Genomic DNA, 26,199 nt, shown 5'->3' with positions numbered 1-26,199 from the left:
TATATATCTGACAGAAAATGTTTGAGAAACCTTGTCAGACATAGTAAGTTCCTCTTTACCTTTTAAATTTAACACATAATATTTCCTTCTTTGGGGCCACTGGATCGAGAAAGGTGGTTGGGTTGGTCGGGCTTGGGTAGGCCTATGCGTCTTCTCAATTCCATGGCCTATGGGTCAGTGTGACCTTAATGACACACGAATGGTTCAAACTGAGCAGACCCTAATGAGCTAATATCCCCTGTTACAACCAGTTTCCAGGTGTGGCGGTTTCAGTCTTCCGCCGTGTTCAGTTTTCCGGGTGACGTAGCCGGACATTTCAGCACGTTGTTCGAACGGTTTTAGCTTTCCGGCGTGTTCAGTTTTCCGGGTGACGTAGTCAGACAAAAATACCGCCGCGAGTACCCTGGCGAGTACTGTAGTTCTCTCAGTGACCCCAAATTGTTTCTATTACGATTCTTTAAGCAGGTCACACTGCTTAGTTTGCTTGGTCTTCACACCAAATTCTCTCATACGATCCACGCGTTCGCCGCTCGTTGTACTCGTGGACGCTGCCATGACAGCTACCGGAGAGTAACACGGATGACTCAATACGGCACTAAAAATGGACTACTTTCGCTTTCTGTGCGCAGGCATCGCATGACGTAATGTTACCGTATTTTGTCATTCGGAAAACTGAACACGGCGGAAAGTTGAAACCGCCACACCGGCTAGCCTGATTCAGATATGGATCACACCTCAATTATTAGAGTGTGGATTTAAAGTAGAGTGGAGGACTGTTTGGATTTTACCTTCCGATACCGTCGTCTCCAGAACCTCTGCCGATAAATGTTTCTTCACCTTCTCAGAGGCATCATTGACAAGATCAAATGCCTGCCTCATATCAGGTTTAACACGAGCACAGAACTTTGAAAAATGATGAGCAACCTAAAAAACAAAGCACGTGTAAAATTATTGTTTAGATCAGCTTGTAGTTAGACATGTGCGATCACACCAGAACGAACTTCTTCCCTTATCGACCAGAGTGTACTGGGGTCTTTTAGGTGCATTGATAGATTGCATAACACACGGGACCTACAGCTTTTATCCCATCCGAAGGACGAAGCAATATTATGGTCAAGTGTCTTGCTTAAGGACCGGGACTCGAACCCACACTCTGCTGATCAGAAACACCGGAGCTTGAGTTCTCTAATGAGATGAAACTAAATGCAATGGAATTAGAAAAGGCAAGAAAAATATTTACCTTTAAAGTAAGGGGTTGAGTGTGCGACAGTTTTTCTTTAGCTACTTTGTAGGCCTTTGAAAAGTACTTCTCTGCAGTTTTGAAGGAATAGGAGTCTGCTGCTGCAATAGCCGTCTGGAGGAGCTTGTTCACAAGATTAGAAGGCGAGATCTGCAATCAAACGAGGTCAAATAATTGTAGAACATTGTGTTCGTTGAACCATTCTTTTATAGTACGGCAAAGGGTGATGTGATTGTGCCTTTGATGATTTTCAGCATGGAATTCGATACAAAAAGGCATGGCTGGTCAGGAGGGCCATTGCAGAATATTGTCCTTTGATGAAATAACTAGTACACCACAAGGGAAGGCGACTGGGTAAATTTTGAAATGATTTGGGGTTGAACAAAAAATAAATTATATCTGAAACATGTTAAACTTACCGAACCTCGGTTGAATTTTTCTGGGGTTACAGATGAATTTAACAGGAATCCTGGTTGGTTGGGTTAATAGTTTTAACCGGGGTTACGGATGGATTAACTACCATTCCATCCAAACTCCAGGTGGGATTCCATTGGATTTAACTGGAATTGGATCAGCCGGGATTTCGGTTGGAGGACTGAGACTTTCAGTTGGATTATCCGGATTAATTTAACCTGAATCCCAGTTGGTAAGTTGACTGATTCTAACAGGGGTTCCGGTTGGATTAACTGGGATTCCGCTGGGATAAACAAGGAATTCGGCTGAATTAAACTAGGATTCCGTCCAATTTCCTAGTGGGATCCCTTTGGATTAACCATGATCAACCGTGTTTTCGGTTGGATGAACAGAGATTCCGGCTGGCTTAACTGGGGATCCAGATGAATCCCGAATCCCACTTGGTTAGTTTACTAGTTTTAACTGGGATTCTGGTTGGAATAACTTGGATTCCGCTGGAATAAACCAGGATTCCGGTTGGATTAACTGGGGATCCAGGTGAATCCCGAATCCTACTTGTTTAGTTTACTGGTTTTAACTGGGATTCTGGTTGGAATAACTTGGATTCCGCTGGAATAAACCAGGATTCCGGTTGGATTAACTGGGGATCCAGGTGAATCCCGAATCCCACTTGGTTAGTTTACTGTTTTTTAACTGTGATTCTGGTTGGAATAACTTGGATTTTGCTGGAATAAACCACGATTCCGGTTGGATTAAACTGCGGGATCCAGATGATATTAACCTGAATCCCTTGGTTTGTTTACTACTGGTTTTAACTGGGAGTCTGGTTGGATTATGTGCGATTCTACCGGGATCAACCAGGATTGCCATCAGTTGTCATTGCCACCTACAAACTCACCTCCGGGTGTTTGGCTACACTGGGCTCCTCCCAGTTTAGGGTTGGCAGCTGATCAACCTCTTCTGATGAGAGAAGATCTTTCACGGTTTGAAGCAATTCTAGCTTTTTGCCTTCTGCAATCTGCACCTGCTCTTCCTTGATATATTTCAATAAGGATGGACGGTTAAAATAAACCAATAACATTCCACTATTCAACACTAAGCATTTAATAACCCATCAGAATGGTCGAAGTTTTACAAAATTCGAGATTGTTGGTGGGTGGGTCAAAAGAAATAGCAAACAAATCGAAATTAATTTTTTATAAAAAAAGAACGCTCGACAATTGGAGGTGAACTTTGCTCTGTGTTAACCGCGACGTTAATTTTTTCGTGAAACACAATTCAATGCTTTATTTCAACTTGCAGCATCAAAATAAGAACCACCGATTTCTAGTGTTTTCTTCTATGCCTTTAAGTCAGACAGCATTTACAGATTTGGTACTGAATATTATTAACTGTACAGTCAGTGCGCTTTCATATTGTTATTTTCCCCCAAAATTATCTATCTACCCTATACTTTGTCTGCAAGGGTTTAATACTACTATATCTCCTTACTTCTTCTCTTTCTTCAACTGCTATGAAGCTTGTCATTGGCGTCAATATCGAATGGCGAATGCTCAGCTCTACAATTCGTGACGTAAGCTCATGCTTTTGAGCCTCGTGTTCCAGGCGATCAGCGTGAAGGACGCCCTCTTCCCAGTCACTGATCACGGCATGTGCTGCCAACTTGTGGATTATCTGTGTCGGGCAGGTTTTTGAACCATTATTCAGTTTAACCTATCTTTTTTCTAGAGTAAAATTAAATTTATGTTAACTGACCCTTCCCTTTAAATATGGTAGTTGCATTCACGCAAGCTAAATATACAGACACAATTGGTAGGCAAGGTCATAATTATAGAGTTGAGCACTATGGGGGAGGGTAAAAACGTGTATGCATTACGCCAACATTAAATACAAAACTGAATGTGCGATGTTAAACGTGCGACGTGGAAGTGTCGTGGCCGAGCGGTTAAGAGCACCGAATTCAAACTCTTGTGTTTCTGATCAGCAGAGTGTGGGTTCGAATCCCCAGCCGTGACACTTGTGTCCTTAAGCAAGACACTTAACCATTGCTTCGTCCTTTGGATGGGACGTAAAGCCGTTTGTCCCATGTGTTGTGTAACGCATGTAAAAGAACCCAGTGCACTTTTCGAAAAGAGAAGGGGTTCGCCCCGGTGTTCCTAGCTGTGGCTGCTATATGCGCCGTAGCACCTTGTAAACCCTTATAAGGTGCTAAATAATTGGGTCTCAAAATTCATCACTGCAATTACCTATCTTTCTGAAAGTTTGTATATACTCAGCGCCTTGAGTACCTTGTTCGGTAGATACGTGCGCTATATAAGACTTCGATATTATTATTTTGTTCCCTCAATTTTGCCTGCATTTATTCCTATATTGCGCAGGCATGAAGTGCAATTGACATGACCCCTGAAAGTTAAATTTGATTGTGTTTTTGAGCCCAATCATAATAGCCAAAGAAAATGGAGCCGGGATTTCGCTGGGATCCTACAAGACATCGTCGGGATCCTGTCAGGATTCCCCGCGGGATCCCGGTAAACTTTTCTTTAGGGATGTACTTGTTTTTAGCATCGCTTTGAAAACATTCTTCCTAGAGGGAACGCTGTTTTTATTCTACACTATGGACTTTTAGGCCATTCATTATGGATCAGGCAGGGTCGTGGGCCGTGTGATAAAGGCCCGAGCCGAAGGCGAGCGCCTTTTATTATCGCACGGCCACGACCCTGCAAGAGTCACTACTCTTTTAATCCCATTCATAAATGCCGTGTTCGTTAAAAGGCGTAATAAAGTATGTAAAACTTATCCGTTTTCCGACGTCCCTGAGCTCTGTACGTGTGTTGCATTTGTATGACTGAGAAAGTTTCCTTCCGGATATGCTTCGTGTGCGAAGTAGTCTTGGTGCAAGACGTTTCTCGTTTTCTTTCACACACAGCGCGGCCCACTCACCAACAGCGCCCGCATCGCCCGTAACGAGAAACGTCTTGCACACAGACTAGCGCGTAGTATCCGAAAACGTCCGGTTATAAACAGAGCTCCAGCTGGTCCTTATGTTTTATTATTTCTTAACTCTATGATGACAGTTTCACGTTTGCATAACGGGTGAATAGTTGTACCCATTGCGCCATTCGTGCAAAATAATGGAGCGATTTAACAATAGCATGACGTCACAGGTGTGGGTTAACGACCGTTTAAACACCCCACGTGACGCGCGGAACTGTCTGAGGTATTATGAATAAGTGATAATGGTAACGTTTAATAACGTAAGACTTGAGTGAGATCATCAGAGAGTCCTATATATAGTCCCAGGGTTGAAATAACGTATCGAATAAAGAGCATTGGTCAACCAAAGGCTAAACAATACGAATTGAATCCTAAATAACTAAATGCTAATACATGTAGGCCTATATAGAGATAGATTTTTTGTATTTTCCCCCTAGGATAAGAACATGATTCTTCAGAGCTTATGACGGGAATCAACTAAATAAGTTTCTTACATTTCCTTCGGTATGCGGTTGGTCTATTGCAGAGAGTACTGTCTCAAACTTTTTGCCGTTTACTTCAGCAAAAAGTGTGGCCTATAGAGGAAAACAATACACAAAACCCGCATTAACTACAATCATTCTACCTTAGACAGTAAATTGAGGGCACTTTTCCTGTTTAAAAATTCAAAGGCATAATATTCTCGGGGTAAACCTTCGTCATGTTCTTTAACAAAACAATTTTTTTAATGTCATTTTTCGGGTTAGGCTGTTTTGCCATGAAATAACCTGATCAGTAGATTGTAGTATAAAGTTAAGAATCAGCCATTTTGCTAAATCATAGTTTACTCATCATAATGTCACTTTTTTGGGTTTGAGTGAATTTGTTTGTGCCACTGAAAAAAGCTGGGGTGTACAAATTACTGACACCATGGATGCTGGCACAGTCATGAAATAGATACCGAAAACCAAGGGCCTGAAGTATAGAACAGAACAACTTGGGCCCCATCATTCACATTATAGACCTACAGACTTGCACAGTCTATTTTGACTGTTAAATTTAAGCGTCACATTTTCTTCAGGCTTAAGGGTATGAATTCACAGTCGATGCCATCCCGTACCTTGGCAAAGTTTCGCAGCAGCCCGTAGACAATGAGACGGTTCTTCCTGAACAAGGAGGTGATTTGAGCAGGAGCTTGGAGTAGTGAGAAGTTATCTTGACCGCCTTGATTCCACTGGACACTCACTGACGTTACGGCAGGCTGACTGGCTCGGGACACCTGGAGCTTTATCTACAATAGTTGGTCCAAATTGATACAACATTCATTTTGCATAAACAACGTTGACAACATTGGGGACCGTTAACATAAGGGCTAGGTAGTTCATTTGGTGATTCTGTCCCCCATGTGGCGAGTGTACAAAATTCTTCTCAATCATCATCTCCAGCCCACGTTAATTTCCCCTATGGGGGTCAGAATCTCCGGTGAACAGGTTTCTCTCCAGCACCGGCACGTTTAAATGCGGAAGTGGCAGGTTCAAATGCCGCTCCTGTAAATATATCTCTTGTTTAATAAAAAAATAATACATTTTTGATATAACAGACATATTTCTTTCTAAGTGCCAAAATCAAATTTTGGCAAAAGTTGCTGACGTTCCTATTAAAATACAAATTAAGGGCAGTAACTAAAGTTTTTTGGGTGTGCTTTTTGGCTTGACTAAGCAAGTAGTTAATGGGCATAAATTTCAACCTCAATGTTAGGCCCACTCACTTTCTTCTCCCAGGTTGATTTCGCTGCACTGTCGAAGAACTCAAAAGCTCCTCCACCTTGTCTTGCAACGGCCGCAAGTAGATGACGGTTTGCTGTCGCACTACATGAGTCAAATCAAACAAAGTTAAGACAATCTCAAGATATTAGTTATAACTAATGAAGCAGATAGGGGAATATTTGTTCCTTTGATGATTCAAGCATTGAATTTTGCATAAAGTTATTTGGTTATAGGGCAAACCTTTACGTTTTCAAAGGACAAATCTATGATGACCATTTAGCCAAATATCACTTCATGAAGTAACTAGCCCTTTTCAAGCAACTCTATTCCCCAGAGTCAACCACGGGATTAAGTGCCGGCCAGCCTCCACACTTGGACTACTTTTACCCCGGTCAATCCCGGCTAATGGTGCCACCCCGGGGAATGGCCAAAACCTGCCCTGTAGTATGGGTAAGAAATTTAATGGCCAAATATAGATTGAACATTTTAGCTTAACACTTCCTCATCATTTATGGATTGTCAATTTTAGTTTAACACTTGCTGTAGACGTAATTTACCTCACACCACATGTGAAGATTCTTGTGAAGGCTCTGTTGCGTCCAACAGCTCTCAAAGTCGCTTCTTCGTTATTCAAATGGCCGTCAGTTACCAGGAACAGATTTCTATGCGCGCGCTCCTGTTTCAGCAAGTTCTGTGACTGCAATGGGCGCCAGAAGTCAGTTCCTCCTCCAACATTGTATCCCTCAATGAATTCCCTGGCTAATTTAACAGTCTTTGTGCTCTTTTGTTGACTTGCGGGAAACAGCTCATCGAACTCTGTCCCCGAAAATGAGCAAACAAAGGAGAACAAAGGAGAAGAATGTCATTCAAACCTTTGCAAGACCTATTTATCATAAGTTACATAATACAACTTAAAGAGAGAGAGAGTCAAATCCGAAAAGAAACTGTTTTTGACCCAATTCACCTATAGTAATCTTCAGCCCGCCATTCTGGTGGACAATGATACTCTGTGCGTTATTCAGTGAAGTGCACATTTTAGGAGACACAGCGTTTTAATACATGTAAACCTCTTGCCCACCAGTATGGTGACCGTGGCACAGTCGCCGCGTGTGACGTACGTGTGTGCGGCACCATAATGTAGCCCGAGCCCTTGGGGCTACATTTAGGTCCGGGCTACATTTAGGGCTCGGGCTACATTATGGTGCCGCACATACGTGCAAGGGGTCAATACCCACAGTAAAGCCCGGTTCATACTTCCTGCGAATGCGAATGCGAAGCGAATCTTGACGTCACAAATTCGCAACGAACAATTCGCAGCAGTTGAACTCTGCTTTACTCCCTTGCGATAATCGCTGCGAAAGGAGGGTACGGCAAGCCATATGCCCAAAAATTTGATAAACAGTGTTTATAGCCGATAAACTAAGTTTATCGCCGATAAACACTGTTTATCGACCGATAAACATTGTTTTTCGAGAAAAACTCTGTTTATCATTTGATAAACTTAGTTTATCTCGATAAACACTGTTTTTCGCCGATTAACAGAGTTTATCGAGATAAACAGTGTTTATCAACTGATAAACACTGTTTATCGAAAAACTTTGTTTATCAAGCGATAAACAGAGTTTTTCGAAGTGATAAACAGAGTTTTTCGATAAACACAGTTTATCACTTGATAAACAAGGTTTTTTGATAAACCTAGTTTTTCGATAAACAGAGTTATCGGTGATAAACACTGTTTTTCGAATTATTGGGCATATGGCTTGCCATAGGAGGGTGTGACGTCAAATTCACGTCAAATTCGCTTCGCATTCGCATTCGCAGGAAGTATGAACCGGCTTAATAGTGGGTGCGTTCGTTTAGCTTCCCTGGGTCATCCACTGTGTGTGGCGGGTTTTTTTCCAGGACGAACGTGGGTAATTGTCTGCACACGTTCGTCCTGGGAAAAAAAACAGGTCACACACCGGGGTCGACCCAGGGAAGGTTAACGAACGCACCCAATGACTAATAAAATTATGACTTAAAATAACTTGTAGTGGATCAATTATTTAGAAATATAAATTGTTAAGAAATTCAACAGAAAAGAGGGGCCACTAAAAGAAAATAATGTGTGTTTCTATAGGCCTATATTTTGTAATGTATATAGAATATTTTAGAGTATATCACTGTTCAAAACTTCCATAACATTTACATTCTATAGTTAGTAGAATTTTTTTTAAGAAGTCCGTAGACCTTTTTACAAAAGTTTCGACGTAAATCTCTTAAATTTTCTGAGAATTTGTTTTGTTCTATAGAAAATATCTCAATAGTCCATGATATTGACATTTTATAAAAAAAATACCTCTTGACAGAAAAACAGTAATTCCATACAACTTTCTATTAAATTTCGATAAACAATCGGTGGGCTAAAGATGATATTGATAGTAAGCATTCTGCGAAACCTTTTCTTCTGAAGTACCCCTGTTGATTTTAAATCAATATGAAGTATGCTAAAAACAGTGAATCTTCAAAAATAGCTTTGAAGCATTAGCTAGAGATTTAAAATCCCATGGTTTCCGTGTGTGAAAGCTGCAACCATAGATGCATAAAGGCCTAGCTACCTGTACCGAAGACTACCACATTGAAGGTACAACTTGAAGGAAGATTCTGCACAATAAGAAGCAGTAACTTCTTGGCCTCTTCAAGACTGCTTCCCTTCATGGAGTTTGATGAATCCATCACAAGGACCATCTCTGGATTAGCTAAGTTACTCACATCCAGTTCAGGATAAAATACCAGCATGGCGGCCTGTCGTAGATAGACGGCCTATTTGTTGCAAAGAAAACAAATTAAAAGAAAATCTCGTTTATTGAAATAAAACTGTACCGCATAAATTTAACCAAAAACAAATTAAGAACCTTTCAACTTTGTGACCCCAGTCGCAACAAATCACAAAACATGTTCATGTCCCGATATTCTCTTATCGCAGCTGCTGTGTAAACAAAATTCATTTTAAAAGGAAACCCTCCAATATACTTAAGCTCCCAGGTGAAACCCAATCTGAATTCCGGAGATCTCTAGATTCTAAACTCTATTTAAAAAGAAATAACAGAATAAAATGTCATATATTAATGTTTTTTCTTTTCTATGTAAACACACAGACAATTTGATCATACCTCCTAGTACAAGCCCCTTAAAAAGTGCCCGTTTAAAAAAAAAAGATACACACAGAAACTAGTTTTAATTGACCGGTTCATCTAGAACTATTTTTCCTGTTACATACATCCCTCTGAAATTCAAAGAAAAATGTATCTGAAAACCAAAAGAAAATACAACATAAAATTTTGTTGTAAGGAAAACGTGTTTAAATTGTATACTATAGATATGTAAAAAAGTTTAAAAAACATTATTACAATCCATGGACATTTGGTTCAAAATATGTCTTTGGTTGAAGTACTTCGATGAAGTTTAATAAAAAACAAACTCACATACAGTTAGTAAAACACAAAGCAAACAACTTCACAAAATACACAACAAACTACAAAGCAAAACGATACAAACAAAACAAGCAGTCAAATTCTGTGTTACTTGGTCTTCAGATCCTGTTTTGGGATCCTCTATCCATACTCTTGGCTTGTGAATCTCCTCTATACCAATCAACAGCTGAAACCCTTCATCGAGTTTGGAGTCTTTGCCGAGCTTGATGGATGCCTTATTATCCGATTGCTGAGAAAGAAATCCAAACATCAAAAACATCACCTTTAAGAAATGTGTTTGTATGGCCTACCCTCTGAGGACACTTTTCAATAGGGACAATAGGTCCTCACTAGTCGGTTCATTGTTTTCATGGGTCCTCACTAGTCATTTGTGTACAAAACCATTCCAATAGGGATTGCTTCAATACAGGAACAACAGGAACCAAAATAGGTGTCCTGTAGTCTAACGTAATGGTCAAACACCGGGTGTGCTTTTAGTGTGTCAAATTTTCAACGCTCAGATAGAATTACCTCTCAAGTGTAGGAAAGGTAGTTTGTTGTAGATGTCTACCTTTATTTGGGATTAAAACACAAACACACGGATTAAACAAGATTCCGACGATACTGTCCGGGATTTTGATAGGATAAACTGGGATTCCAGTTGGATCAACCGGGATTCCGGTTGATTAGATAACTGGGCTTTACCGGGATTCCAGTCGGAATAACCGAGATTTTGCCGGAACCAACCGGAATTTCGATTGGATTAACCAGGGTTCCAGTTGGATTAACCGGGATTCCATGAAAATCTCTTCAGGATCCCGCAAAAATCAAGCTGGAACCCTACCAAAATCCCGACTCCCGAAAAATTCATCCAATTCTCTCGCAAGTTATCATGCCAGAATCCCGCAAAACGGCGGGATTCCTGGCGGAATCGTGCCAGAATCCCACCGGGAATCCTGTATCCTTTTTGTTACCGCCTTTTCGAATTTTGTGTGGGTAAGAATCCATGGCTTACTTTAACAAGAATAGAATGTGTAGTTGACTCGATACTTGTGATCTTAGACGCCATAGAAACTGCAACTTGAATCGACTGCTCCCTGTGATAACAAACACATCAAATACAACTCGTGTTATAAGAACGGCACTATATTGTTTGGTTATGTTAAGGAGAAATGGACAAAAAAGTGTAAATTTATCATAATGATATTTAATTTCGCTAGCATAACGGACAAACTAAAACTTACTTGTAAACTGTTTCCAGTTCAACATCGACAACATCTCGCTCTGAGGGTGTTCCTTTAGCAAGAACCTCTTGGCGTTTCCATGGTGCAACCGTACCGAGAAGATTAAAAGCAAGTCTGTCGCCCTCCACGGCAAGTTCTGTCACATACGTCACTTTGATGAGAACATCAGCTTGTGGGGGAAGATTGCCGACGCTGACCGAGAACACATGCTTAAACATTACAGAACATGAAAACAGTGTTAACTTTGTTACCATTTTGTTCTACACATCATGACAAACAAAAAGACACTGTCAAAAACAAGGTTTTTACTCGTCGCTTAGCCAATGTTTGCTTGTTGAGGCATTGCATGGTGAGGTATCAATGTATATTTATGCAATGGTTCTCTCCTATGCCATGAGTGTTTTTCAAGAAAAACTCAAACCTCTGTCTGTGCTTATGGTGTAAGACTGCCATATAGGCACTTTCCAGTGCAGCCTGATAATGTTGTAGCATAACTGAATTTTAGCTGCAAAGGATTATAAGCCCCCATATTTATATCATTGTTATTATTGTTATTATTAATATTTGAACATTTCTTTTCTTCTTGGTCAAAAAAGGAGAATAATAAACACATGAAGTACAATTTCTTTAATTCAAAGACGGTCAAGGATAGATCAAGAAAATAATTAGTGAAAGTAAAAATGAAAACAGTTATAATGTAACGGATACGGAGCAAACCAGTTATTGTCATAGTATGATAAACAAGTAACTTACAGGAAATTCTTCGTCCATAAGATAAGCTCCGTGCCCAGCCTCCACTGCTTGGCGATACTCCCTATGAGCTATTTCATTTTCCATCACGACACCAACTACATGTTTATCATTGATGAAAGCCTCAAATCCACAAACTGCCGCTGATTGGTCTAGTGGAAATACGTACTTGGCTTCCATGGTTTCGTCACTATTGTTACGATACGACTGCAAGACCACTACCTGGTTGATTGAACAATGACAGTCACATCAAAACAGTATGTTATGATCATTAAAAAAAAAAAACATTATGGAAAATGTGATTAAAGTATGATTCAAATGAGTTTGGTATATTAAGGCATGTGTTAAAAACCGAACGTATACGCCCTATGTGACTCAATTTCACAGAGCCCATCAAATTATGTCGTTTATTGTATTGTGTGTTAATAAACGAAACAGTAACAGTAATATTTAGTTGATACTGATTGGCCAATATCTTATGGTCTTTCACTGACACCGTTGATTTAGTTGATGGTTATGCCTCAGCTTGTTAATGTTAGTTTATAGATAGACACCTCTTAGTTGATAACTATTAGTTGATACCTTTATGAATGCTACCTTACCTCAGCCACTAGATCCAGTAGTTTTGCTCTGACGTGTACAGCTTGTAGGGTGATTGAGTCTGATATTTCATTTTGACTGACGAGGCCGATTTCAACGTCTACTACGGGATCTTTTGCATATTCTACATCACTGAGATCTGGTGTTTAAAGGCAGTGGACAGTGAAATTATCAGTATTAACTACTCAAAATAAGTGTTAGCATAAAACCTTGCTTGGTAATGAGTAACGGGGAACTGTTAATAGTGTAGCGATTCCCGTCTGGTGGTCACCAGCACAGGACGAGCGGTAGTCCTGCTGGCACTTGGGGTGAGGTCGTTAGGCAACCGTATATCGCCGCATGTAATAAAAACGTGGGGGAAGGGGTCTAGAAACTGTAAGAAACTGTTGACTTCCAAGGAGTGAGGGCTGAGACAAGTTACTGATTGACTATTGATCCGTTTTATTTATTATCCCTACGAAAGCACAGTAATTCCTGATTCCAACTACGCAATCTTCCTTTACTTAAGGCCAGAAATGGTCCCTTAAGGCAACTGACTAAACTTAAGGTCACCGAAATCCCTTAAGTAACTGGTAATCCCTTAAGCAACTGGAAAATCCCTTAAGGTAACTGGAACTAACTTAAAGTAACTGAACCGCATTTACAGTAAAACCAAAGCTGCCTTTAGGGCCTGATAAAATCCCGAACTCCGAGCAACCAATACAATACACAATAGAATATGCCTTAAGGGCCTGATAGAATCTCGGACTCCAGAGCAAACAATACAATGCAATGTGACCTCCTTACGGGAGTGGATTATCGCACGTCTCTACGTCCAACTTGCCATAAATAACACAGAAAATAATCCAATAAAACCTACCCCTCGGTTACACAACTGTCAGCAGCACGCACCGCAACTCCCAAAACTCCCCACGCTAGCCCTGCTACTACTCCCGACACGTGAACACGCTAGTCACGTCGCCGCCTTAATCCTCCCCGCCAATTGTTAAACACCACTATTGAAAACACGTCTGTACCATCCGCTGTCCAGTCTGCAACTGCCCGCTACGCACTCCCCACGCACGAGGCAGCAGCGTGCTTCCCAAAATGCCCCGCGGCAGCCAGCGCCGCGCCAAACCGCCTTTTCGCGCGCTAAGGGCGCCTACCCTCGCGCTAAGCCTGGAGCGCCACCGCGCGGTACCATTTCGTTACACAGCCCCCCACTTAAGTTAGGACCACCCGGTCCGTAAAACTGATACCCTAAAAACGAAATGTACCTCAAGGTGCTTACAAATTTATACAGAGAAATAGTTATTTTATACACCACAATGCACCTGCCGGACACCTTTAAGTAACAAAGGGGCCCCTTAAGGGAGCTTAAACAATAAGTTATCACAATGCCTCCTTAAGGGAGGTTTACACACTTTAAGGCAAGAGTCTGCTAATGCTCCTAAAGGGAACTTTAAGTAAAACACATTTCAAAAATCACAATGTCTCCTTAAGGGAGTTTATACAAATCAAATCCAATCATAACACAATCACGTTATACAATCCAAATTCGTAACCTAATCCTTAAGGGAATTACACAAGATTACAAAGGCAAGATCTGTTATCAAAATATACTCTCTTAGACAACTTTTATACTGAAAGAAAACAAGGTTATAAACAAGTAACGCTTTAGTAAAAACGAGCCTAAAGTGGACTACAACTACTTGAGGATAAACCCTGCCGTGAACTGCACGTCGTATGTCCGCTCGACGACCTCTTCGGAGATCTTGAGGCCATTCTGAAACTGGCTTCTTGTGTTGACTTCTCTCACCTTACGGACGTTTCCAGCCATCATCACCTCCAGGTCAGCAGTATCAAGTGGCACTGCTTTTCGCCACCCCGGGTTGCCTCGATTGATCCGGCACACTCTCGCCTGTGGTGGTTCCTCTACCGGTGCGGCTTGTCCCAGCCCGTGTCGAACACCCTGAGCTGGTTGAAAGACGTGTTGTTGCAGGTCTCCTTCGTTGTATCGTAGGGTGCTTCCCTTTAGTGCTCGCCCCAGATTAATGGACAAAGGAGCGTCGTTGTTGTCCTCCACTCCTTCCTCGTCAGTACCCTCTTCCTGGGCATCCTTCATCATCGAAATCATACCCCGAGGTTTCCCTCCATGGACTACCCGGCGCCGAGGACCCGCCTCTTCCAGTAAGGAAACTGACGCTGGCGACAAGGACAGTTCCGCCGTTTCCTGTATCACCCGGTTCCTCCCAGGAGTTGAGGGGAGCTGCGTCTCCTCAGCCGATTCCTCTTCCTTCTGTGGCTCCCTGGTTTTCTCGGTGCACTCTCTCCTCTTCCTGGACTCCTTTCTGGGTCTGGGATTGGTCACCTCCGTTTCCTTCCTCTTGCGTCCCGAGGGGGCAGGGGAATCACCCGGAACATCCACATCGTCTCCTGGGGAACTAGCAGCTCTCCGTTCTTCCTCCGTTTCTGGGTACAGCGTATCCAGGTCCTGCATCCCTGCAGGGTGGTGGTTGGTATAGTGAACCTTCAGGTTGTCTTTCCTTGTATATCTCCTGTCACACCTCTTGCAGAAGTACAGGATCTTCTTCTTGGTGGTGTGAGTCCCCAGATGGGTCTCAAGACTCTTCTTGCTCACGAAGGTGTCGTCACACTCCGAACATGCGTATAGCTTCATCTTATCCCAGTCCTTCGGTCTCTTCCATCCTGGCTCTTGGTCCTCCATCCTCCTTTATACTGTAAAGAAAAAGAACAAACAAAGCAACAGTTACTTCACTGCAGTTACCCCCATACTGGTTTGCTACTCCTACGTTACGCCTTTGTTGTCCTAGTACCATACAATCGATCCCCCCAATACTCCAGAGCTAATTAATTACAGATACCGCTGTGGCGGCCTCCGCTGGCGCAACGGATTCCGTCTCGCCTGTGCAGGCAACGGTGTCATGTCTAAGGGTCTAGATACCTGAGCAGGATCCGCATGGCCCATATCTTCAGAGGATTCCCGGTCACCTTCAGGTGTCTCTGGTTCTACCTGGCCCGCTGGCATCGGGCTATTAATCACTTCCACCTGGGATGCATCATCCACCGGGATATCTCCTGCGGGTTGCCCCTGCAGGGCCTGCGTCCCTTCGTCTGCATCTGACATCCAAGGCTGTAAGGGTGCACCTTGATACGGCTTAAGGCGGTCACAGTGAACAACCTTCGTTTTCCCTCCAGGCTTCCTTTGTATCCTTAAGGTTACGTCCGACAGCCTGTTTACTACAAGGTAGGGTCCTTCCCACCTACACATCAACTTGGGTGACACCCCCTTCTTCTTCGCTGGGTTGAACAACCAGGCGAACGTGCCTTCAGCAAAGTTGCCCTCGCTGGTCCCCTTGTCATAGTTTTGTTTCTGACGTCTTGCACTTTTCTTCGAGCGTGCTCTAGCCCTTTCATGTGCGCCCTGCATTCTCTCACGCACCACTTGGGCATAGTCCCGCTCCTCCTTCCCATCTGCGTCGCCTGCAGGGGGCTCCTCCACTGTCAAATCAAGGGGCAGAGAGACTTCCCTACCGAGCATCAGCATGTTTGGGGTTTCCCCAGTGGACTCTTGTGGTGTGCTGCGGTAAGCAGCCGTCGCATAAGGCAACTCCTCGTCCCAGTCCTTATTGTTTGCTTGTTCTTTCATCAGCATGGCTACGATATTAACCAGGGTGCGGTTAAACCTCTCAACCATTCCGTCAGACTTGGGGTTGTAGGGGGTGGTCCTGGTCTTTTCAATCCCAAGCGTTCTGCACACCTCGGCCATGAGCCTCGACTCGAAATTTCTCCCTTGGTCGGTATGCAGTGTTTTAGGCACGCCGAACCTGCACACGAACTCCTTGACGAACTTGTCCGCAACAGTCTCTGCCTTCTCATCTGGAATGGGGTAGGCTTCGAACCACTTACTGAAGTAGTCCCCAATCACAAGTATGTAACGATTGCCATTCTTCGTCACTGGGAAGGGTCCTGTAATGTCCATCGCTACTCGCTCCATCGGAATTCCCACTAGGTGTTGCTGTAAAGGGGCCCTTCTCTTTTTGTTGGGGGACTTCCTCCTAGCACACACATCACACTCTCGGATGAAGGACCTTATGTCTGCAGCCATCCCTTGCCAATAGAACTTGCCGTGCACCTTCGCCATTGTTCGCTTGGTTCCTAAGTGTCCACTCAGCCTTCCTGCGTGGAGCTCATGCAATATCTCTCCTCGGAGCTCCTGAGGTACCAAGGTTTGCCACTGCGTTTGCTTTCCATTGTGAGACTCCCACCGACGCTGTAGTACGCCGTCGCGAACAAGTAGCTGCTCCCATCGTAGCCAATAGTTCTTGCTTGCACTGGATGTTACTGACACTGTCTCCCAGTCTGGCCTGGGTACCTCGGCCTCCTTAGCCTTGATGACCCACTCCATAGAGCTTTCCCTAAGCTGTGCCTCCCTCCAGTCGGCCTTGGTTATTTGGGGTAGTACACCCACGGCGCGCAAATCAGCTTTGGCTTCCTCAGCCTTTCCTGCAGGGCCACTATCTCCTTCATCGCTATCCGGTACAGGCACTATCCCTTCACTTCCTCCTGACTTGCGCAACTGGCCACCCAGGTCCGGTCCTTCCATTCCACACTGTGCACAAACGTTCGCACCCTGACCGTTCTGGCACCTTATTCGTTCTCCATTCAGGGTCAACACCATGTCCTTGAAGTCCAGTCGTCCATTTGTAGGCAGGAGAAAGTCCATTCCTAATATCCCCTCCAAATCCAATTTTGCAAATATCACATGTACCGGGAGGGTTGTCTTGCCAACCTGGATCTCCATCAATGCTCCGCCAATAGTCTCTATGGAGCTACCATCCGCCCCGTACAACTTCGCTCCCCTCGTATTCAGTGAAGGTCTCCCCTCCGGAGCCATTTGATAGTAAACTGCTGCTGACAGCACCGTGTTTGACGCACCTGTGTCGATTAACATCTGTGTTTTTACTCCTCGTACCTGAGCGGTCACATATAGCCCTGCCATATTCGAACTCTTCCCTGAGAGCGTTATCCCTTGGTTATACATTCCTAGCACTGGCCCTCCTTGGAAGTTTCTTTGTGTCCTTCCTCCATTTCCAGCCTTCCATTGGGCCCCACGGTTGGCTGGGTAGCGTTTCCCGACTGCCAGCTCCTTTCCCTTCTCGGCTCAGAACATTCCCTCGCGAAGTGACCCTTTTTGCCACAGTTGTAACAGGCATAGTCTGCACTTGACCTTCCCCGTGGAACTGCCGACTGGTAATCCCCCTTAGAACGTGACAGGTCCTCCAACATGGCATGTATTCCACCCAAAGCCTTAGACATGCGATCCTGAGTGGCCCTTAACTCTCCTTGTAGACCCTGCAGAGAGACCTCGTCCTCTCCTCCTGCAACAACCCTTGCAAACTTTCTCCCCCTCCCATTGGTCCTATGTTCCTCTGTCCGAAGGAAACTTTCTGTCTGCAGAGCGGCCCTAATGGCGTCATCTAAAGAGGTTGGGCTTACCCGGAATATCCCTTCCCTAATCTCCCGGTCCTTGACCGCATCCATGAAATGTCCCTTAGCCAACCGTTCCCGGCTATCGTCGGAGAATTCCGGGTAGGCCAATGCAGATAGCTCCCTTATGCTCGTCCCTAGCTCCTGCAGTGTTTCCACTTCGCCCTGCCGACGGTGCCTCACCTCCATCATATGGAAATCTGCTTGTTGGCCCGGGCCAAATCTCTGGTCCAGACGGAGCATCAAGTCCTTAAGCGACGACTTCTTCCCCTCCGGCTGGCATCTCAGCACCTTTAACGCTTGCCCTTGGAGGCTGGCAGCGAGAAACACGACCGCCTGCTCGTCACTCCAGGCATTCGCCACGCAGCAAGCTCGGAAATGAGCCTTGTAGTCATTCCAAGGAACCTTCCCATTGAAACGATCCGGGCAAATGTTCGGTTTTCGAGGTCTGTCCACCTTGGGGCTGGTAGTAGTCGCATCCTCCTTACGTCCCACCTCCTGTTCTCTTGTGAATTCTGTGTCTGCAACTGTGTTTGCAGGTGTGAATCCTGCTCCTGAGGTGTCCCTAAGTGTACCGGAAACCACAGGACTCGGAGTGCTGAAAAACATGTCTGGCGTAGGGGCTCCAAGGACCCTGCCCGACTTATGTCTCTCTTCCATCTCTGCGTGTTGCATACGCATCCTGCGCAACTCCTCCTCCATTACCCGCCTGGCCTCGACAGCATCCTCGACTATATTTTCGGCTGTATGAACCTCCATCCGAAGCACCTCCAACTCCTCCTCCATTGCCCTTGAATCCATCCGGTCCATCATGCAGTCCGTTATACAGCTCTAGAATAACCCTGTCTCCCACAAAAATTACAGCAAATCCCACTTCTGACACCAATGTAGCGATTCCCGTCTGGTGGTCACCAGCACAGGACGAGCGGTAGTCCTGCTGGCACTTGGGGTGAGGTCGTTAGGCAACCGTATATCGCCGCATGTAATAAAAACGTGGGGGAAGGGGTCTAGAAACTGTAAGAAACTGTTGACTTCCAAGGAGTGAGGGCTGAGACAAGTTACTGATTGACTATTGATCCGTTTTATTTATTATCCCTACGAAAGCACAGTAATTCCTGATTCCAACTACGCAATCTTCCTTTACTTAAGGCCAGAAATGGTCCCTTAAGGCAACTGACTAAACTTAAGGTCACCGAAATCCCTTAAGTAACTGGTAATCCCTTAAGCAACTGGAAAATCCCTTAAGGTAACTGGAACTAACTTAAAGTAACTGAACTGCATTTACAGTAAAACCAAAGCTGCCTTTAGGGCCTGATAAAATCCCGAACTCCGAGCAACCAATACAATACACAATAGAATATGCCTTAAGGGCCTGATAGAATCTCGGACTCCAGAGCAAACAATACAATGCAATGTGACCTCCTTACGGGAGTGGATTATCGCACGTCTCTACGTCCAACTTGCCATAAATAACACAGAAAATAATCCAATGAAACCTACCCCTCGGTTACACAACTGTCAGCAGCACGCACCGCAACTCCCAAAACTCCCCACGCTAGCCCTGCTACTACTCCCGACACGTGAACACGCTAGTCACGTCGCCGCCTTAATCCTCCCCGCCAATTGTTAAACACCACTATTGAAAACACGTCTGTACCATCCGCTGTCCAGTCTGCAACTGCCCGCTACGCACTCCCCACGCACGAGGCAGCAGCGTGCTTCCCAAAATGCCCCGCGGCAGCCAGCGCCGCGCCAAACCGCCTTTTCGCGCGCTAAGGGCGCCTACTCTCGCGCTAAGCCTGGAGCGCCACCGCGCGGTACCATTTCGTTACAATAGTATAATATATTGTGAGAAACGGCTCCCTCTGGAGTGATGTCGTTTTTGAGAAAGAAGTAATTTTCCACGAATTTGTTTTCGAGACCTCGGAATTAGATTTTGTGGTCTCGAAATCAAGCATCTTAAAGCACCCATCGTGGGCCGATGGTGTTTTTTAAATTTCTATTGTTGTCTTGCAACTTCGACGACCAATTGAGCTCAAATTTTCACAGGTATGTTGAGATACACCAAGTGAAAAGACTGTTCTTTGACAATTACCAATAGTGTCGAGTGTCTTTAACGAACGTTTCCATGTAAGTGCATTCTGTTACATAGCAACAGCAACACCCAATACAAGCGCTGACGGACTAACCAGCTGAGTTTCCCTGACCCCCAGGCTAAATTGGTCGCCAAAGTCTCCAATTCAACCTTGAGGTGTTGACAGATGCCCCATTGCAGGATAAACTGACATTGCAGGTCCATTGGTTTTTGTTCCCAGGGGCTGCATATTAAAAACTATTTGTTGGTAGCTGCGGCTACCATAGTGACTTAACCCAGTACCTGTACCTAGAAGTGGCCTTAAATGGCCTTCCATTTCTCATAAAAAAAACAAAAAAAAACATCTAAACAAAATGAATTTGTGCTGTGAATGCATGGAAAGAACAGCACAGCGAGATCAATCAATCCTGGTTTACGTTGATGAATAGTCTATGACATTTTTGTCTGATGTCTTACACATTACCAATTGCTGTTGGAGCACTACTTTGAACCTCCTCGAGTTGTTTACAGAGAATCATCTCCTCCGGTCCTTCTGCAATCTGAGGAGTTTCACAGAGAGGTATCTCCACCTCAGTTTCTCCTGGCAGGGTGAATTCAACAAGGTAGCGGATACATTGCTGATTCGTCTCGTATACAACAAACTCGTCATCCTAAAGGCAATGGACACTGTTGGTAATTACTCAAAAAAAATTGTTAGCATAACAACTTACTTGATAACGAGCAATGGAGAGAGGTTGATAGTATAAACCACTGTGAGCAAACGGCTCCCTCTGAAGTAACGGGTTTTCGAGAAAGGTGTACTTTTCCACGAATTTGATTTCAGAACTAGATTTTGAGTTCACGAAAAAAATCAAGCATCTGAAAGAGAGCACACAACTTCGTGTGGCAAGGGTGTTTTTCTTTCATTATTATCTCACAACTTCGACGACCAATCGAGCTCATTTTCATAGGTTTGTTATTTTCCATTTATGGGAGTCCCCATAAATGGCCGACCGTGTTTGTCGACAAAGTAAAAGGAAAACCGTGCAATTTCGAGGCATGTTTGTGTGGATCATTGTATTCTACTTTTACAACATCTTTCCATATGCATTTTATAACAAATGGTTACAAACGCTTTTCAAAGACCAACTCGACCGATCCAAGGCAACGTGTTCCTTTAAAGGAATTATAATTTAGCAACTGCTGTATTCCTAGAAAATGTGGCTTGTTGGGGTAGAATTTATCATGAAATGTTGTTCAACTGACCTCATTACATTTTATCACAGTTACATACCGTTTGTAAACCAAAAGGGTCTGTACGCATGCGTAAAAAGATAATTCATAAAAAGGCTAACTCTACCTCAAATGCGCTTGGGTGTGCAGAACAACTGCTGACGCCGTGTGTGCTGTGGTGGCCCTTCGGTGCCTCACTGAGAGTATAATCATGGTTGTATAGCTTCTTGACGTTACCCAAGGCAACCGTGTGGATAAACATCAGTCTGGTACCGGCTTGCTGACTAGGTGGTGAGTATTGCTGAGCCTTACTGCAAAATGGTAGATGGTCATGTTTGGAATAAATACATAAGAAACATAATGTAAAGTAAAATTGTAAGCGTAGTTTATTGCACCTTTTTGGGGGTACTAAAACAGTACTTTGGTTTGTGCATAATTGAGTGTCAAAATCAGTTAAACTTTTTCTTGGCTTTTCGTTTTAAATATGCAAAACTACGAAATGTATATTTTGTTTACACGAGAAATTAACAATCGTGTCAACAAACAGCAAAAAACGTTTGAAAATTCAAATATTTAAGAATTTAATATAACTTTGAACATAATATGAGGAACCTACCATGCTCTACCGGCAAAATAAATGCCTGAACCAAGGAACCCGACATCACACCGAGAACCGCCATACTCTTCAACAACAATCTTCGGTAACAACAAACCCCTGAAATTAAAGATTATTGTCCACATAGCAATCAATTATTCAAGTTGGGGTTAGGGTTAGTATGTATTGTTTTCCACGAGAGGAGCGCAAGGTCATGATTTGGTTTCCTTTCGAGGGCTCTACGAGTGTATTTTTCGTGGGGTATCTTGACAATACTGCGCCTATATTCGACCACGGTGAGTCTATACAGTGCACGAGCACCACATCAATAGGCTACTGTGTGATGAACTTGAAACACTATGTGTACTAAATCACACGCCCTCACAGTGTTTTTGTACCAAATCGAAGAACATGACTTTCGTGAAGTATTAGTAACAAAGGAATGTCCACACAGTTACTGCAACATGCTGCAACACAGTGGTTTGTGGATGTCTGGGCTGGGGGAGCACCTTTCCATCACAGGCCCCACCCAACCCCAGCTGCTCGCCCTTGACAATCTTAGGGATCAAGTCAGTGGTAAAAATCCGATCCATAACCTCCGCCCATCCCACCACAAGTCCGCCCACTTTGTTGAAAGCTTTCAATTTACACACCTTGAGAGAATTCCGAGGAGGGTGGCTGGTCCTGATCCATGGAAAAGGAGTTGGTTGTTGCCGATGGTCCCGTCAAATGAAGCCTCTTCAATCCCACGAGTGGCGGCAAATATTCTCTTGATTTCGAGAGGTCCCGTACTGCAAGCCAAAATGGTGAATGAAGGCTTTAAAGGGACACACCGGCCGAATTGGGCTATTTGGGCTACACAATAGACTAAGAAATGAACTCAACGGTCTTCTAGAAATGAAGAAGAACAGTCTCTAAAAAAGTCATAAAATTTGGTAGTTTTTGAGCATTTTAAAACAAAACGAAGGTCGCGTGATTGTTCTAACCAAAAAGTGGTACAAACAATCACATGACCTTCCGGGCTATTTTTACTTCCAGCCATCTAAAAGTAACTTACCAAACCAAATTTAAATCTTTTTTTATATATTATTATTAACGAGTAATTGACGAAAAGATCATGTATTCAAATTATCGCTACAAAATGTAAATAAAGGTGAAAATCTAACGTAAGATTCGCATTCAAAGAGTCCGTGTAACGGAAGCTTGTTATATGGCCACACACACAAATAGCATTCCCAAACATAAGGAAAAATGCATACCTTGTCTCAATAAAGAAATCTCGGATCTTTGTGAATTCTGGATGATTTGGAGGTAGGTAGCTAAGGAAACACTGTATTGCGTGATACCTTGCTTGACTACTACTGCGTTGGGACCAGTCGGTTGACTCACTTACATTCACTATATCTTTGATTAACTGTAATACAAAACACATATATTTTGATGTCTGCCGAAGTATCGCACTGAAAGTGAAAGCAAATACTGTGAAACCTTTTGAGTGCATTGAGTATTTCATGTAAAATACAAAAATCACAAGGTTTTTTTTCTGAAATAATAAGTCGCATCCCCTTAAAGCGATTGGACACTTTCGGTAACACTATTGTCTAAGGCCCACACTTCGTGTATCAGAACTATACAAAAAAAAACCTGTGAAAATTTAGGCTCAATTGGTCATCGGAGTCGGGAGAAATAACGGGAAACCCACCCTTGTTTCCGCACGTTTCGCCGTGTCATGACATATGTGTTTAAAATAAATCCGTAATTCTCGCTATCGAGAATTGATATTGTTTTAATGTTTTCTCAAAAAGTAAAGCATTTCATGGAACAATATTTCAAGAGAAGTCTTTCACCATTACCTTCTGTAAACCCTATAAATTATTTGTAAATCTGTGATTTTTTTTTCTGTACCGAAAGTGTAAAATGGCTTTAAGGTGATCCCCTGGCTCACTGATGCTTAATTCACATGTATCGTAAACTTGGGATCCCTGGCTACTAAGCACTAAACGGCTAGATGGATTCTGATTGGCACCCCAAAATCAGGAGACCGCTAACATAATGGCTTGAAAGCTATAGTTGGGAGAGCGCCGGCACATTGATTCGGAGGTCAGTGCTTCCAATACATTTAGTGTTATTCTTTTGTGTTCAACCACAACTCATCAGTAAACAAATTTTACAGATTTCCTCAAAAATATCCTAAAAAGATATAAAGTCTCATAATTTCAACATTCACAAACATTTAACGTCAATGTTCGTGACTAGAAGCCACTTAGCGATATTTTACAATCATTATTTTAGAAATTGTTTGATCCAAGGGATGTCAATTAAAAAAGGGGCTCCTGTTGAAGTAAATTTTGTGATAAACCCATTTTCCAAAACATAGAGCCACCCCCCCCCCTCATAAAAAAAGTAAAGTCTTTAACCTCACATTAAAAAGGTGTAAACTTCAGAGGGGACAATTTTAAACAATGACGTCATCAGCCATCAAAATTAGTCTATTAAAAAAGAAATTTGCCCCCTTCCAAATAGTCAAGTTAAATAACATTGATTGGTTCAAATTCAGAAATGAACTACAATATCTGTTCAAACTGGCGAAAAGGTGGATTAAAAAATGAATTTGACCTTACAAATTTATGCATATTTAAAGGGAGTTTTTGACATTTCACCATGACACGAGTTCAAAACTTACCTGGCACAGATCACGTTTGGTGGCGATTGTCCGTTTGTGATCAATGAAATCTTTATGTTGTGGTCTATGAGGTATTAATTCAAAGAACTCCCTGTTTAGATTTTCCAGTACTCCTGCATAAGACACCCCATCCTCTTTATTATCCAGATACTTTCTGATCTGCAAAAGTACACCTTCTGCTTGTTCAACCTACGTATGAGATAAATGACAATAAAAAACTTTGGTTAGAAGCCTACAATGGCGTTTGATATAGTTTTTCAACAGGTTCACATTTAACTGCATTTTAAAAAACACTGATGCCGCCCGACGACATTATGAAATGCACTTTATTTTTTTAAAGTGCATGTTGTTTTTAAACAACATTTGAACATAAATAAAACTGTTGAATAAGTCATAATGTTCCCAGATATGCTAAAACACATGCTGGAAGTCGAAAGATCGACTATGGGAAGTCTTTCGGAACGATCCTGCGGAACCACTCTCCACATGCGGAGGCCGACAGGAGAAGGTCTATACACAAGCATACAGCTCACCTGAGCACGCGCCAATGGAACTGCTAAGTACACAGCTCGGGCTGGAAGGTAGCTGGGACGAAAAGCGCGGCGCAAACAAAATAAACATGAAAACAATCTATACATTTTGTTTTTAGACAAAATCCTCCAAATCCTTGATCAAGGCTACGTTGAAGTCGAAACTCACTTTTCCGAGTCCAATGTCCCTGTATGGAACATCAAGCACCTCCTGCAGCTCACCAATGGTCTCCCGCCAGACGTATTCCACGAGGCGAGCAACTTCAGGTGAGATTGCAGGGCCATCTCGAAGACCCGACTCCAAAGCTTGCTAAATCGTAAAATGTTTGAACAAGATTACACATGAGCAACTATTGGGTGTTTTTCCGAGGCCTTGTGTGGACAAGCTTGACCTTGTTTTCTTGTCAACCCTGCCTTTGCTGACACAATAATATGTCCCGACTTAAAGACACTGGACACTATAGTCAAAGAAGAAAAAACTCTTGTCACACGAAGTTGTGTGTGTTTAGATGTTTGATTTCGAGACATCAAGTTCTAAATCTGAGGTCTCGAAATCAAATTTGTGGAAAATTACTTCTTTCTCAAAAACTATGTCACTTCAGAGGGAGCCGTTTCTCACAATGTGTTGTACCATCAACCTCTCCCCATTACTCTTCACCAAGTAAGGTTTTATGCTAACAATTATTTTGAGTAACTACCAATAGTGTCCACTGCCTTTAAAAATTGAGAAATAACAAATCGAAACTAAATATTATACAAAACTCAATGGGTTCTTATTATTTTGCAAAAGACATTTTGTTTTTTTACACATGCGTTTGCACAATCGCAGTTATCAAAAACACCTAGACAACAAATAGGTTTTTCTTTGATGTAGATTTGTGTTTGTTCAGTAAATTACACAATATTGGACCAACTCCCACCAGGACAAAATAACTGCGCAGTTAACGTACTCTTTTGTTTTTGCTCAAGGGCACAAGTGCCGCCAAAAAACAAGAACCGACACACAAGGCAAAACCAACAATCCGGTGAAACAGAAAGTATTCCACTGAACTAGGAGTGCGTTTTGGCGACCCCAACCAAAAACTGTTTCTGACGTCATAACCGAAACGGTAACCGAGCTCACAGCTCGGTTATAAATTTATCGCCCAGTCTCGG

At 43.1% G+C, this 26,199-nt stretch overlaps 1 protein-coding gene across 1 annotated transcript in view; it reads right to left on the bottom strand.

Annotated features, from left to right (window-relative positions):
- Positions 1-26,199, bottom strand: part of LOC139937410 (protein mono-ADP-ribosyltransferase PARP4-like) — a 38,176-nt gene that overhangs the window by 6,044 nt on the left and 5,933 nt on the right. The window contains exons 5-25 of the mRNA XM_071932544.1: positions 25,214-25,354; positions 24,515-24,703; positions 23,091-23,245; positions 22,485-22,622; positions 21,853-21,951; positions 21,364-21,547; positions 20,488-20,674; positions 12,442-12,578; positions 11,843-12,061; positions 11,090-11,298; positions 10,861-10,942; positions 9,958-10,095; positions 8,991-9,177; positions 6,951-7,209; positions 6,396-6,495; positions 5,748-5,918; positions 5,143-5,223; positions 3,146-3,328; positions 2,553-2,687; positions 1,241-1,390; positions 789-924 (exon numbers count right to left, since the gene is read on the bottom strand). Coding sequence (XP_071788645.1) covers positions 789-924; positions 1,241-1,390; positions 2,553-2,687; positions 3,146-3,328; positions 5,143-5,223; positions 5,748-5,918; positions 6,396-6,495; positions 6,951-7,209; positions 8,991-9,177; positions 9,958-10,095; positions 10,861-10,942; positions 11,090-11,298; positions 11,843-12,061; positions 12,442-12,578; positions 20,488-20,674; positions 21,364-21,547; positions 21,853-21,951; positions 22,485-22,622; positions 23,091-23,245; positions 24,515-24,703; positions 25,214-25,354 — 3,280 coding nt within the window. The remainder of the gene's footprint in view (positions 1-788; positions 925-1,240; positions 1,391-2,552; positions 2,688-3,145; positions 3,329-5,142; positions 5,224-5,747; positions 5,919-6,395; positions 6,496-6,950; positions 7,210-8,990; positions 9,178-9,957; positions 10,096-10,860; positions 10,943-11,089; positions 11,299-11,842; positions 12,062-12,441; positions 12,579-20,487; positions 20,675-21,363; positions 21,548-21,852; positions 21,952-22,484; positions 22,623-23,090; positions 23,246-24,514; positions 24,704-25,213; positions 25,355-26,199) is intronic.

Source organism: Asterias amurensis, chromosome 5 (assembly GCF_032118995.1).
Source record: "Asterias amurensis chromosome 5, ASM3211899v1".
NCBI classification, from domain to species: Eukaryota; Metazoa; Echinodermata; class Asteroidea; order Forcipulatida; family Asteriidae; genus Asterias; species Asterias amurensis.
The sequence above is the reverse complement of the archived record's forward strand: the minus strand, read 5'-3'. Positions and strand labels throughout refer to the sequence as shown.